We start from the raw sequence: 13,953 nt of genomic DNA on the forward strand, positions 1-13,953 counted from the left end.
AACTTATCTAGGTTATCTTTTAAATAAGTGCTGAAAGAAAATCAAAAATTTGTTAAAAAAAAAAAAGAACAATTTTTCGAGAAATGTAGACTCCATTTTTCCTGATCTAGGGTTGGGTGAGGGCTTATGTTTTGCATGCCGAGCTGACGTTTTTGATGATACCTTATTGGTGTAGATGCGATATTTTCATCGCCTGTTATTGCATTGTATTTCAAAGCAGCAGTGACCAAAAAAAAAGTAATTCGGGCGGTTTTAATTTTTTTCTCTTTACACCATTTAGCGATCAGAAGCTCACAGACGCACAAAGAGGACTTAAAAATCCTCCAGAAAATTGACAAAAAAAAATCACAGAGAAAAAAGCAGAGATGTTTACCTGCTGAAACCTCCAAACAAATGCACCAGCTGGGCGCATCGGACCCGATCAATGATGGCAACAACACAGGTGCAAAAAATACCGATGAAACAACCACTTTCAATCCAGTATTGGTTGTTTGGCATTAGTGCACAAAAAGATAAGCGATAATAGTCTGTATGTGGCATTGTTCACACAAGCAATGCAGAGCATCTGGTCTACAGCCTATTAGTAACGCACATACAGGCGGGCTGCCCAGTGCTACAAAATGCATGCTGTGTGAATAGAGGCCTACTGTTTACAGAGCCATCTTGGTCCGACTGCGCCCTGCAAGATAAAGTGCAAGAAAAAAAAAAGCGATCAGGTTAATTCTTTTTTAAATTACTAGATCGTGCGATTTTGAACACGGCGATACCAGGTATGTGTATATTTGAATTTTTTATTTTGAATGGGGCGAAAGGGGGATGATTTGAACTTTTATATATTTTTATAGATTTTTAGTAACTTTTTTTTACTTTCTGCATGCTTCAATAGTCTCCATGGGAGGCTAGAAGGTGCAGTACTTTGATCGCCTCTGCTACACACAGGCAATGATCAGATCTCGCCCGTGTGTAGCAGAAATGTTCACTTGCTATGAGTGCTCACCACGGGGCTCATAGCAATCTGGCAATGACAACCATAGAGGTCTGCTGCAGACCTCTGATTGTCATGCTGACCCATCGATAACCCGCGATCATTTGATGAGGTCACCGATGGGCGGGATTAGTGATGCACTTCCTGTAAACGCGAGTTAAACGCCGCTGTCAGAGATTGACAGCACCATTTTTACTAGTCAACAGCCGTGGGTGGACAGCGATTCCACCCGCGGCTGTTGCGGGCACATGTCAGCTGTATAGAAGAGCTGTCATGTGCCTGGAAAGGTGCGGGCTCAGCGCCAGAGTCCACACCAAACATGAGGGGTCCAACTTGTGCTTACTATTACGCCACATGTCGGAAAGGGGTTAATCATGCATTAGAAAGTACAAGTCTAAAGTTAACAGTTTTAGTATAGGGTGGACCTGGTAACTGCTGACATGCCGGTTTTCGTAACCACTTACGGTATGTTTTTCATTAAACACTACTGGATTGTGCTCTCTCTCTGTACTTTGCCATTCCTCTATTATTTACGGAAATGTTTAAAACACACTGAAAACTAGGTATTACTATTTTTCATGTTAATAGTTTCCCTGCACCGCAGTGAAGAAGTGTTGAGAGTGTTGGAATGAGAAGGCACTCAGCTCTTTGAAAAAGGGATTGGTAAAATTCTTGTGATTTCTCATATATACATGAAGGATCACAGATTAGCACAGCGTATAAATCTGACTAAAGACACTAAAACATTGTTTTGTTTTTACAGCGAATAACAAATGTTTCCTAAATCAAACATGTCAAGAGAGCTGACAATTTTTCTTTATGAAGTATGATGCAACGTTTTCTCTCACAAACTCACCGGGTACCATGATGAAAAACTCTGCTCTTTTTTTCTGCCATTTCCCGCTGGCGAAGTATCTCCAAATCTTTAAGGTCTGTTGCTCTTTCAGCTGAAAATCGGCCCTGACCAGTTGCAGCCAATTGCTCAGCATTCTGTAAGGCAAGAAATTTATGTATAGATTGAATTAAGAAAATTGACAAGTGACAAAAAAAAGTGTTCCTGCACGAGTAAATAGTATCACAAAAAACCCCTCAATATTTGACAGATAAAAACAAATGTCTGGATTTCATCTCTGTGATGTCAGTAAGACACAGATATGTATGTATAGATAGATATGTATCTCTGATTATATCTTAATATATACTTACCTTGTAATGTCTTCATATCCTGTTCCATCCAGCTGTGTCCGGATGCCAGAATTCCAAGCGGTGGAAGTTTACAGACCTCCATATTGGGACACCCAAGTGATGGGTGTCTCAATATGGAAACTGCTGGTGGTACCAGCCTCTTGCGCGGTACCACCAGTGGAACACCACCGCACCACACACACACACACACACACACACACTGTATATGCCGTACGCAACACACACACAAACTGTATATGCCGTACGCAGCCTCTTGCACGGTACCACCAGCAGAACACTGTCGCAAACAAGCCACCGCCGGGATCAGCCGAATGATTCACTGACCGCCGGCATCTTTGTACAGGAGGAGAGCATGCGCAGTTTTAATGTGACCACCACTGTCTGCACAAAGATGGCAGCGGTCTGATTTACTGCACCTGCGCAAATTCCACGCAGGCGCAGTGAATCATTCGGTTGATCCCGGCAGCAGATGCACGACGTGTCTACAGGCAGAGGAAGCCGGTCACATTAAAGGGGTTTTGCCACGAACGAAAGTTCATCTTAAAAATTGTCTGTGTCTGACCGTGTACGGAGCATACCACATCTCCTGGGCAGGGGAGGAAGCAAAAGAAAATACTGAAATTACAGCAGGGGATCACAGAGGATTCATTTTGTCAGGTAAAATATTTCACTGACTGTTTTTAAACAATATTTACCTCACAAAATGAATCCTCTGCGATCTCCCGCTGTAATGTCAGTATTGTCCTTTGCTTCCTCCCCTGCCCAGTAGTTGTGGTATGTTCTGTACATGGTCAGACACAGACAATTTTTTAAATGAACTTTCGGTTGTGGGAAAACCCCTTTAAAAAGCAAATATCAACGCCAACATGGCTTTTCCTAAAAAGGGGCACACAGGTCAAAGAAGAGATGACATGAGAGGAGAAGACAGCAGATGGGGGAGAGAGAAAGCGCACAGGGGTGAGAGAGACAGAGCACGGGGGGGGGGGCGGGAGACAGCTCAAACGGGACAGCACATGAGGGGAGAACACAGCACAGGAAGGAGAGAGACAGCAGACAAGGGGGATAGCACATGGAGTAGACAGGTCAAAGAGGAGAGCACAGACGGGAGAAGTCCGCACATGGGAAAAGAGAGAGTGGATAGGTGGGTGAGCACATGGGAGGGGGGGGGGTTCTTAACACCACAAAGCCTGCCCCCATTGTGACATTACCGATATACAGTTAGGTCCATATATATTTGGACAGAGACAACATTTTTCTAATTTTGGTTATAGAGATTACCAAAATGAATTTTAAACAAAACAATTCAGATGCAGCTGAAGTTCAGACTTTCAGCTTTCATTTGAGGGTATCCACATTAAAATTGGATGAAGGGTTTAGGAGTTTCAGTTCCTTAACATGTGCCACCCTGTTTTTAAAGGGTCCAAAAGTAATTGGACAGATTCAATAATTTTAAATAAAATTTTCATTTTTAGTACTTGGTTGAAAACCCTTTGTTGGCAATGACTGCCTGAAGCCTTGAACTCATGAACATCACCAGACACTGTGTTTCCTCCTTTTTGATGCTCTGCCAGGCCTTCACTGTGGTGGTTTTCAGTTGCTGTTTGTTTGTGGGCCTTTTTGTCTGAAGTTTAGTCTTTAACAAGTGAAATGCATGCTCAATTGGGTTGAGATCAGGTGACTGACTTGGCCATTCAAGAATATTCCACTTCTTTGCTTTAATAAACTCCTGGGTTGCTTTGTCTTTATGTTTTGGGTCATTGTCCATCTGTAGTATGAAACGACGACCAATCAGTTTGGCTGCATTTGGCTGGATCTGAGCACACAGGATGTCTCTGAATACCTCAGAATTCATTCGGCTGCTTTTGTCCTGTGTCACATCATCAATAAACACTAGTGACCCAGTGCCACTGGCAGCCATGCATTCCCAAGCCATTACACTGCCTCCGCCGTGTTTTACAGATGAGGTGGTATGCTTTGGATCATGAGCTGTAACACGTCTTTGCCATACTTTTCTCTTTCCATCATTCTGGTAGAGGTTGATCTTGGTTTCATCTGTCCAAAGAATGTTCTTCCAGAACTGTGTTGGTTTTTTTAGATGTTTTTTAGCAAAGTCCAGTCTAGCCTTTTTATTCTTGATGCTTATGAGTGGCTTGCACCGTGCAGTGAACCCTCTGTATTTACTTTCATGCAGTCTTCTCTTTATGGTAGATTTGGATATTGATACGCCGACCTCCTGGAGAGTATTGTTCACTTGGTTGGCTGTTGTGAAGGGATTTCTCTTCACCATGGAGATTATTCTGTGATCATCCACCACTGTTGTCTTCCGTGGGCGCCCAGGTCTTTTTGCATTGATGAGATCACCAGTGCTTTCTTTCTTTCTCAGGATGTACCAAACTGTAGATTTTGCCACTCCTAATATTGTAGCAATTTCTCGGATGGGTTTTTTCTGTTTTCGCAGCTTAAGGATGGCTTGTTTCACCTGCATGGAGAGCTCCTTTGACCGCATGTTTCCTTCACAGCAAAACCTTCCAAATGCAAGTACCACACCTCAAATCAACTCCAGGCCTTTTATCTTCTTAATTGAGAATGACCTAACAAAGTTATTGCCCACACCTGTCCATGAAATAGCCTTGGAGTCAATTGTCCAATTACTTTTGGTCCCTTTAAAAACAGGGTGGCACATGTTAAGGAGCTGAAATGCCTAAACCCTTCATCCAATTTTAATGTGGATACCCACAATAGAAAGCTGAAAGTCTGAACTTCAACTGCATCTGAATGGTTTTGTATAAAATTCATTGTGGTAATGTCTATAACCAAAATTAGAAAAATGTTGTCTCTGTCCAAATATATATGGACTTAACTGTGTGTGTGTATATATATATATATATATATATATATATATATATATATATATATATATATATATATGAGACGAGACTCCAGAAGTAACATTTGTTTTCAGTAATGTACTAGTACTTAAAAAGTTGTAAGAGTCTTCCCACAGATGAAGTACATTTTAATTGATACATTAAAATAAAATTGGGCTGCCGCACTAATACCAAATGCCAATGAACAGGTCACAATAAGACTGCTGACCTGCAGTCACTGAATGTTCCCAAGTTCCAGGAGCGGCACTTACTTGTTTGTGCCCAAGGTAATGATGCTCCCGTGTTTCCAAAAATGCAGTTTGCTGCGGTGGGTCTGAGATTGGGGATTGTCCTCTCGTTCTCAGAAATATCCCCTGTGCCGCATCTGTAAGCTCCGGCGATCAGCCTTGGCCAAAGGCGCCGCCGTGTAGTAGCGTGGCGAGCGGGGGGGGGCGTGGTTAGCGGTGATGTCACCTGCCCATGGAAGACGGGCATGTACAAGGGCCAATCCCAAGGCGTTCCGAGGGAGCAGTCCCTCTTTCTCAAGGTTATGGCATCTGTACTATCGCTATCCATTTATACCCACGTTCACCTCCCTGCTGATGCGCTAATCCACCCATTTAATTTGCGGATAGCACATTACTGGGCACACTGCTTTCAGGAAACTTTCACATACTAGGTGCTGCCTTGCCACTGCCCTGCATATGTGTATAGCACAAATACTGTGATTGGGAAAAAGGATAATCTCCCTTGTCTTAAGCATTTTTTGTACATAGGGGGCTATAAATTTCTTTCTGCAATCAATGAAAACCCTGCACATACCCATATCAGTATTATATTGCTTACTCATAGACTATTCCATGGTCTGGAGAATATTTCCTTGGTATATAACCCTCAAAAGTGCATAGTCATTATAAGTCTAGGAGTACCAATACATGACAATTTGAACAGAATGTGTATAAGGCCCTTCTTTATGTCTAATACAGGGTATATCCAAGTCCCCTATTTTTGGCAGTTCTTGCTCCTTCATAAATTTCACTGAAATGTCCTATTTTTTAATTTATAAAGAATTATATATATATATATATATATATATATATATATATATATATATATATATATATATATATATTAGAAGAAAAAAAAATTATTGCTGATGATTGGCAGCCACTCACCTGATCCCGGAACATGAGAGACACTGTTTCTAGAACATGCATGCTCCATTGCTGCTCTGTCTCCGAACTAGCCAAGAACTTCACAAGATCATCCATACCACTCATGTGGATTGCCCATAATACTTTGTCATGAATACTCGCGTCATCATCCACATTCTAAAAGAGGTAAAATGTAATGACCGAGACTAGAGAGACTATAGAAACAAAGCTTTTGGTCATTTTAGGCTATGTGCCCACATTCAGGAAAGTGTGCAAAATTTTCCTGAGCAAATCCAGACTGCTTTTGCAGGAAAGCGGCACGCGTAATTTTTCGTATTTTTTTTCGCATTTTTTTGTGGATTTTCCGCATTTTTTTTCCAGAGCTTCACAATTCCGCAAAATTAATGAACATGCTGCATTTTTTCCGCAATGCATTTTTATTGCAGAAAAAAACGCAACATGTGCACAAAAATCGCGGAATGCATTACAAATGATAGGATGCTTAATGTAAGCGTTTAAGCATTTTTGCAGCGGAAAACCGCCAAAAAAAAACGTGAAAAATCCACAACGTGTGCACATAGCCTTACAATTGTGTAGACATGAATGCGTTCAGTTTCACAATCCAACTCAACGCTTGCAAAATATAGTTCCAAACACTTATTGCACCTTTTCCTCATCAGGATCAGCAGGAACGTGAAGGAGATTTCGTACTAGTAAAAGAATCCTTTCAATTAGCAAGTTATGTTCCTCTTCACGCTGCTCCCAGTCCTATAAAAAACATAATAATGGAAGCAAAAATTGATTATGAAAAGTAGAAAGAATTTCCAGCAATGTGTAATACAGATTAACACTTTCCCGTCAAGGTAATTTTTTTTTATTTTCGTAATTTTTATTTTCCCTTTTTTTTTTTTTTTTTTCTTTCAAGACCTTTTTAATTTTTCTATCCACATACAGTACAGACCAAAAGTTTGGACACACCTTCTCATTTAAAGATTGTTTTGTATTTTCATGACTATGAAAATTGTAAATTCACACTGAAGGCATCAAAACTATGAATTAACACATGTGGAATTATAAACTTAAAAAAGTGTGAAACAACTGAAATTATGTCTTATATTCTAGGTTCTTCAAAGTAGCCACCTTTTGCTTTGATGACTGCTTTGCACACTAAGAACCAAAAATCCCTCTTTCTTTCTCGCTTCATTGGGGGACACAGGTAACCATGGGACATCCAAAAGCAGTCCCCAGGGCGAGATAATAAGAATAGAGAACTAGGTCAGTCGGTGTGAAACCGCCGCCTGCAGTATCTTCCTACCCAGGCCTGCATCCGCAGAAGCCTGAGCGTGCACCTTGTAGAATTTCACAAAGGTGTGGATGGACGACCAAGTTGCGGCCTTGCAAACCTGCGAGGCAGTAGCTTGGTGACGAACTACCCAAGAAGCTCCCACAGCCCGGGAAGAGTGAACCCTCACCCCGGGGGAGGCTGTTTGTCTTGAATACGGCATGCGTCCACGACCGGCGAACGGATCCACCGAGCAATTGTGGACTTAGAGGCGGGGAGCCCCTTCTGACGACCTTCCGAGACGACAAACAGAGGGTTGGACTGACGAAAAGCAGTTCTGGCAAGGTAGACTCGGATAGCCCTGACCACATCCAAATTGTGGAGAGATTTCTCCAAAGGATGAACTGGGGAAGGGCAAAAAGAAGGGAGGATGATGTCTTCATTGAGGTGAAAAGGCAAACCACTTTTGGCAGAAAAGCAGGGACAGGCCGAATGACAACTTTGTCCTGATGAAGGACCAGAAAGGGAGAACGACAGGACAACCTGATGGCGACCAAAAAAAGCTACTTTCCAGGAAAGAAGCGAATAAGAGATGTCCCGAATCGGTTCAAAAGGCGTACACTGGAGGGCGCCGAGCACAAGGTTGAGGTCCCAAGGAGCGACGGGAGGATGGTGAGGAGGTGCAACATGAGTAAACCCCTGAAGGAAAGCTCTCACCTGGGGGAGAGAAGCAAGGTCTCTTTGAAAGAGAATTGACAAGGCAGAAACCTGACCCTTTAACTTGCTCAGGGAGAGGTTCGAATCTAGACCCGACTGAAGAAGTCCGAGAAGCGAAGGAAGGGAAAAAACCATAAGGGATAGACCATTGACGTCACACCATCGGAAAAAGGCCTTCCAACATCTATGGTAGATACGGGAAGATGCCGGTTTCCTAGCTATTATCATGGTATGTATGACACGTTGAGAAAAACCTGCGTCCCCCAGGATCGCAGCCTCAACGGAGACCATTACCATTAAATTCAGAGACCGAGAACTTGGGTGGAAGAGGGGACCCTGTGATAGAAGATCCGGACGGTCTGGGAGCCTCCAAGATACATCGGATAACATGTTCACTAGCTCCGCATACCAGGCCCTGCGGGGCCAATCTGGAGCTACTAAGAGAATGGGAACCCCCTCTGACTTTATCTTTACGACCCTTGGAAGCAAGGGAAGAGGCGGGAACAGGTAAGGCATCTGAAACTGGGCCCACGAGATCGTCGCAGCCGACGGCCCTCAGATCCCGGGATCTGGATACGTACTGGGGAACCTTGTGGTTTGCTCGGGAGCCCATTAGGTCGACGTCCGGCAAGCCCCACCTTTGGCAAATCTGGTGGAAGACAGCGAGGAGAAGAGCCCACTCGCCTGACAAGAGCCCCTGAAGGCTGAGAAAGTCGGCTTCCCGATTGTCCACCCCTGGGATGTGGACAGCTGATATGGAGGGAACGTGGTTCTCCGCCTACCGCAGAATTTTTGCCACCTCCGTCATCACTTCCTTGCTGCCAGTCCCTCCCTGATGGTTTATGTAAGCCACAGCTGTGGTGTTGTCCGACTGAATGCGGACCGGTTTGACCAAGAGGAGGGGCTGCCAGCGGAGGAGGGCTAGAAAAATAGCCCTGATTTTCAAGAGATTGATCGGGAGGCGTGTCTCTTGAGCAGTCCAGTGCCCGTGGGCTGTGAGGTGGAGAAAGACCGCACCCCACCCCTGGAGACTGGCATCGGTGGTGTTGACCTGCCAGCGGAGGGTGAGAAACGATCTCCCGCGCAGAATGGAAGTGGATAGCGTCCACCAAGTGAGAGACTGTCTCATATCGAGAGGGAGGCAAACTGGGCGGTCTAAGGAGATTGGATTCCTGTCCCAAACTGACAGAAGGGCCAGAGGGCGAGAGTGGAACTGAGTAGGGTTGAGCGACTTTCATTTTTTTAAGATCGAGTCGGGTTTTGCGAAACCCGACTTTGTCCAGAGTCGAGTCGAGTGCAGTCGGCCGATTATTGCTAAAAGTCGGGGATCGACCGAAACACGAAACCCAATGCAAGTCAATGGGGAAGCATAGTCGACAGTGAGTGGAAAACACCTACAGTGCCCATTTTAATGCCAAAAACATCCATTCTTGTTTCTGAAGCTTGTCAATCTTATTTAACTTTATAATAATAGTTGGGCATTGGAAATTGGGGGTCATTTGGCAAAAGTTGTGGGGGGTAGGGCTGGTTCAAGGTTTTAGTGGGCCCAGGAAACGTGGACTACGTCATGGCGGTGGAGCAGTGAGAGGTAAGTATGTCAAGTTTGCAAGTGCTGTGATCCTAAGCAAGCAGGGGGGGCCCACTCGTTGGCATTGGCACTGGCACCTCAAAGTACAGCGGTGTGTTTGCACGGCGGGGGCGCCTCCCACCAGCAGCGACACTTTTGCGTACTCTGAGGGGCCCTGTGCCAGTAACGTCGCCAACGAGTATGCCCCCCCCCCCCACCTGATGAAGGAACCTGCACTTTCATCTGCACCTTCCTCTTTGTCCCTGTGTAAGGTGGTATAACATGCGGGAAGGGGAACCTTACTTTCAGCAGGGTCAGATTCTGGCTGTGTAGAGTGCAAGGGGAATGTAGTGGTCTAGGTCAATGTACCAGCAGACTCATCTAGCAGTGGCTGGGCAATGGGCAGGATGAGGAGGAAACACAGATATAGGGCCAAAGAATAAAGTAGGCTAAATGCAGTTCAAAATTGGTAACAGGACTAAACAGGCGGCATTGCTTTGTTCAGTGGAGTAGCAAACCCAGGAGCAGCAGACACTGTTTTAAGGGCCCAACCACACTAGTAGGCCAAATGCAGTTTAATATCTGCTACTATAGGCCAAAAGCCTAAAGACTGAAGCTCAGCTTTATACAGTGGAGGACAACACCAGGGAGCGGCAGACCCCGTTAGTAGGCCGTAACCACCAAGCTTTTTAAAAAACAGCACTTAATGAGAGCCAGAAGGTTGAAGCTCAGCTTTATACAGTTGAGGACAAACACCAGGGAGCGGCAGACACCGTTAGTAGGCCGCAACCAAAGTTGAAGGCCAAATGCTGTTTAATATCTGATACTATAGGCCGAAAGCCAGAAGGTTGAAGCTCAGCTTTATACAGTTGAGGACAAACAACAGGGAGCGGCAAACAGAGGTATTAGGCCCCAAACACCAATTTTTTGAAAAAAAGCACTTAATGACAGCCAGAAGGTTGAATACCAGCTTTATACAGTTGAGGACAAACACCAGGGAGCGGAAGACACCGTTAGTAGGCCGTAACCACCAATTTTTTAAAAAACAGCACTTAATGAGAGCCAGAAGGTTGAAGCTCAGATTTATTCAGTTGAGGACAACACCAGGGAGCGGCAAACAGAGGTATTAGGCCCCAACCAGCAATTTTTTTTAAAAAAAGCACTTAAGGAGAGCCAGAAGGTTGAAGCTCAGATTTATTCAGTTGAGGAGAACACCAGTGAGCGGCAAACAGAGGTATTAGGCCCCAAACACCAATTTTTTTTAAAAAAAACACTTAATGACAGCCAGAAGGTTGAAGCTCAGCTTTATACAGTTGAGGACAAACACCAGGGAGCGGCAGACACCGTTAAAAGGCCGTAACCACCAATTTTTTAAAAAACAGCACTTAATGAGAGCCAGAAGGTTGAAGCTCAGATTTATTCAGTTGAGAACAACACCAGTGAGCGGCAAACAGAGGTATTAGGCCCCAAACACCAATTTTTTTTTTTTTAAAACAAAAGCACTTAATGAGAGCCAGAAGGTTGAAGCTCAGATTTAGACAGTGGAGGACAATTTGAATTAGGGACTGCAGACAGACTTAGTAGGCTGTCCCCTGTGGACCATGCATCCACCACATTAACCCATTGCGCCGTAATGGACACGTAACCTTCCATGGCCATGCCTACAGGTCCATGTGTCTGTTGTCAGGTGCACCTTTGTACTCACAGATTGCCAGAGTGCATGGACAATGCGGTCTTTTACATGCTGGTGGAGGGTTGGGATGGCTTTTCTCGCAAAAGAAGTGTCGACTGGTTAGCTTGTAGCGTGGTACAGCGTAGTCCATCATGGCTTTATTAATATTAAATAAAATATATAAATAGGCTCTATGAACTTTTAAATAGGTTCCAGGGGTACACGGGCAGCATTGGTGTGGTCAGCGGAGGAGGATTGCAAGGAGGGACCGCAGACAGGCTAACGAAGGCCTAAAATAACAAAAGATAGGCTCATGGCAGTTTTAAATCGGTTACATGGATACACAGGCAGCATTGTGGTCAGTGGAGGAGTATTGCAAGGAGGGACCACAGACAGGCTAACGAAGGCCTAAAATAACAAAAATTAGGCTCAAGGCAGTTTTAAATCGGTTACATGGATACACAGGCAGCATTGTGGTCAGTGGAGGAGGATTGCAAGGAGTGTCTGACACAGTTAGTACTCACAAAAAATAAATAGATGTTAATGTCTCGCAAAACAACAACAAAAAAAAAGTGTGGCATACTTAGGTACAGGGGTGGGCTCATCTGCTGAGTTTCTGACAAAGTAATTTGGCAGTAAGTATTTACTGGTGTCAATATAGGACACTGACCCAGACTACTTTAACTAGCATCATAGATGTCAACAAATTGGTATTGTCAGTGCCAGGCATTGAATGATGTCAGCACATAGACTAAACATTGGTGGAGCTGTGCGAGATAATTCTGCACGTGGTAGAGCACAGTTTGAGCTGGGGGGGGGGGGGAAACTCTCTTGTGGCCGGCGGTACCGTCGTCCCAGGGCCCCTCATGTTACAACGGTGTGTCTGACGTTGGGTGCGCACCACCACCGCCAGAGACACTTCATTGTACTATGAGGGACCCAGTGGCAGTGCCGTCGACCAAAAGTGGGCACACCCACCTCTTCAGACAAACAGCACTGTAACGGGTGCTTGCGCCAAGTGGCGAGACCACGGCCCCGTGGGGGGAGTTTTCCCATTGAGGGAGGTGTAAACATGTCGTATGCTGGACAAACAACTGCTGCAAATTAAGAGATTGGAACACTCAGTAAGACCAGTCCACAAGCAAGACCTTTTTATAGGAAAGCTAGGTGTCAGCCGGGAAAGGTGGGGCAAAATAATTTGAAATCCAGGAGTGGTTCATTTTAATGAAGGTGAGATCATCCACATTTTGGGTAGCCAGACGAGTCCTTTTTTCGGGTAATATTGAACCAGCAGCACTGAATACTCTTTCTGATAGCACACTAGCTGCTGGGCAAGCAAGCTCCTGCAATGCATATTCTGCCAATTCAGGCCAGGTGTCTAATTTGGATGCCCAGTAATCAAATGGGAATGACGGTTGAGGGAGAACATCGATAAGGGATGAAAAATAGTTAGTAACCATACTGGACAAATGTTGTCTCCTGTCACTTTGAATAGATGCTGCAGTACCTGTCCTGTCTGCGGTCATTGCGAAATCACTCCACAACCTGGTCAGAAAACCCCTCTGTCCAACGCCACTTCTGATCTGTGCACCTCTAACACCTCTGCCCTGTAGCCCCCTGCAGCTCGTGTGAGAACCATCACCGGCGTTGTGTGCTGGGAATGCCTGAATCAAACGGTCTACAAGAGTAGCTTGTTTGGTTGCTAATATTTGTTCGAGGTTCTCATGTGGCATAATATTTTGCAATTTGCCTTTATAGCGAGGGTCAAGGATGCAGGCCAACCAGTAATCGTCATCGCTCATCATTTTAATAATGCGTGGGTCCCTTTTGAGGATACGTAAGGCATAATCCGCCATGTGGGCCAAAGTTCCAGTTGTCAAATCTGCGGTTGTGCTGGTTTGAGGGGCAGTTACAGGCAAATCTACGTCACTTGTCTCTCTTAAAAAAACAACCCGGCCTTGCAACGCCACTAATTTCTGTTGGCCCAGGAGTAGCTTCCTCATTAAAAAAATAATCATCCCCATCATCCTCCTCGTCCTCCTCCTCTTCGCCCGCTACCGCGTCCTCTACACGGCCCTGACCAGACAATGGCTGACTGTCATCAAGGCTTTCCTCTTCCTCGGCTGCAGACGCCTGCTCCTTTATGTGCGTCAAACTTTGCATCAGCAGACGCATTAGGGGGATGCTCATGCTTATTATGGCGTTATCTGCACTAACCAGCCGTGTGCATTCCTCAAAACACTGAAGGACTTGACACAGGTCTTGTAGCTTCGACCACTGCACACCTGACAACTCCATGTCTGCCATCCAACTGCCTGCCCGTGTATCCTCCCACAAATACATAACAGCACCGCCTCTGTTCGCACAGTCTCTGAAGCATGTGCAGTGTGGAGTTCCACCTTGTTGCAACGTCGATGCGGAGGAAGGTTCAAAGAACGCTGATAGTTCTGCATACGGCTGAAGTGTACGGGCGAACGACGGATATGCGAGCAAAGTCTGCGCA

At 45.0% G+C, this 13,953-nt stretch overlaps 1 protein-coding gene across 1 annotated transcript in view; it reads right to left on the minus strand.

Annotated features, from left to right (window-relative positions):
- TIMELESS (timeless circadian regulator) overlaps positions 1–13,953 on the minus strand; it is a 184,137-nt gene that overhangs the window by 76,016 nt on the left and 94,168 nt on the right. The window contains exons 6-8 of the mRNA XM_077297607.1: positions 6,879–6,980; positions 6,234–6,389; positions 1,842–1,975 (exon numbers count right to left, since the gene is read on the minus strand). Of these exons, the coding sequence (XP_077153722.1) occupies positions 1,842–1,975; positions 6,234–6,389; positions 6,879–6,980 (392 nt within the window). The remainder of the gene's footprint in view (positions 1–1,841; positions 1,976–6,233; positions 6,390–6,878; positions 6,981–13,953) is intronic.

Source organism: Ranitomeya variabilis, chromosome 3 (genome assembly GCF_051348905.1).
Source record: "Ranitomeya variabilis isolate aRanVar5 chromosome 3, aRanVar5.hap1, whole genome shotgun sequence".
Taxonomy (NCBI): Eukaryota; Metazoa; Chordata; class Amphibia; order Anura; family Dendrobatidae; genus Ranitomeya; species Ranitomeya variabilis.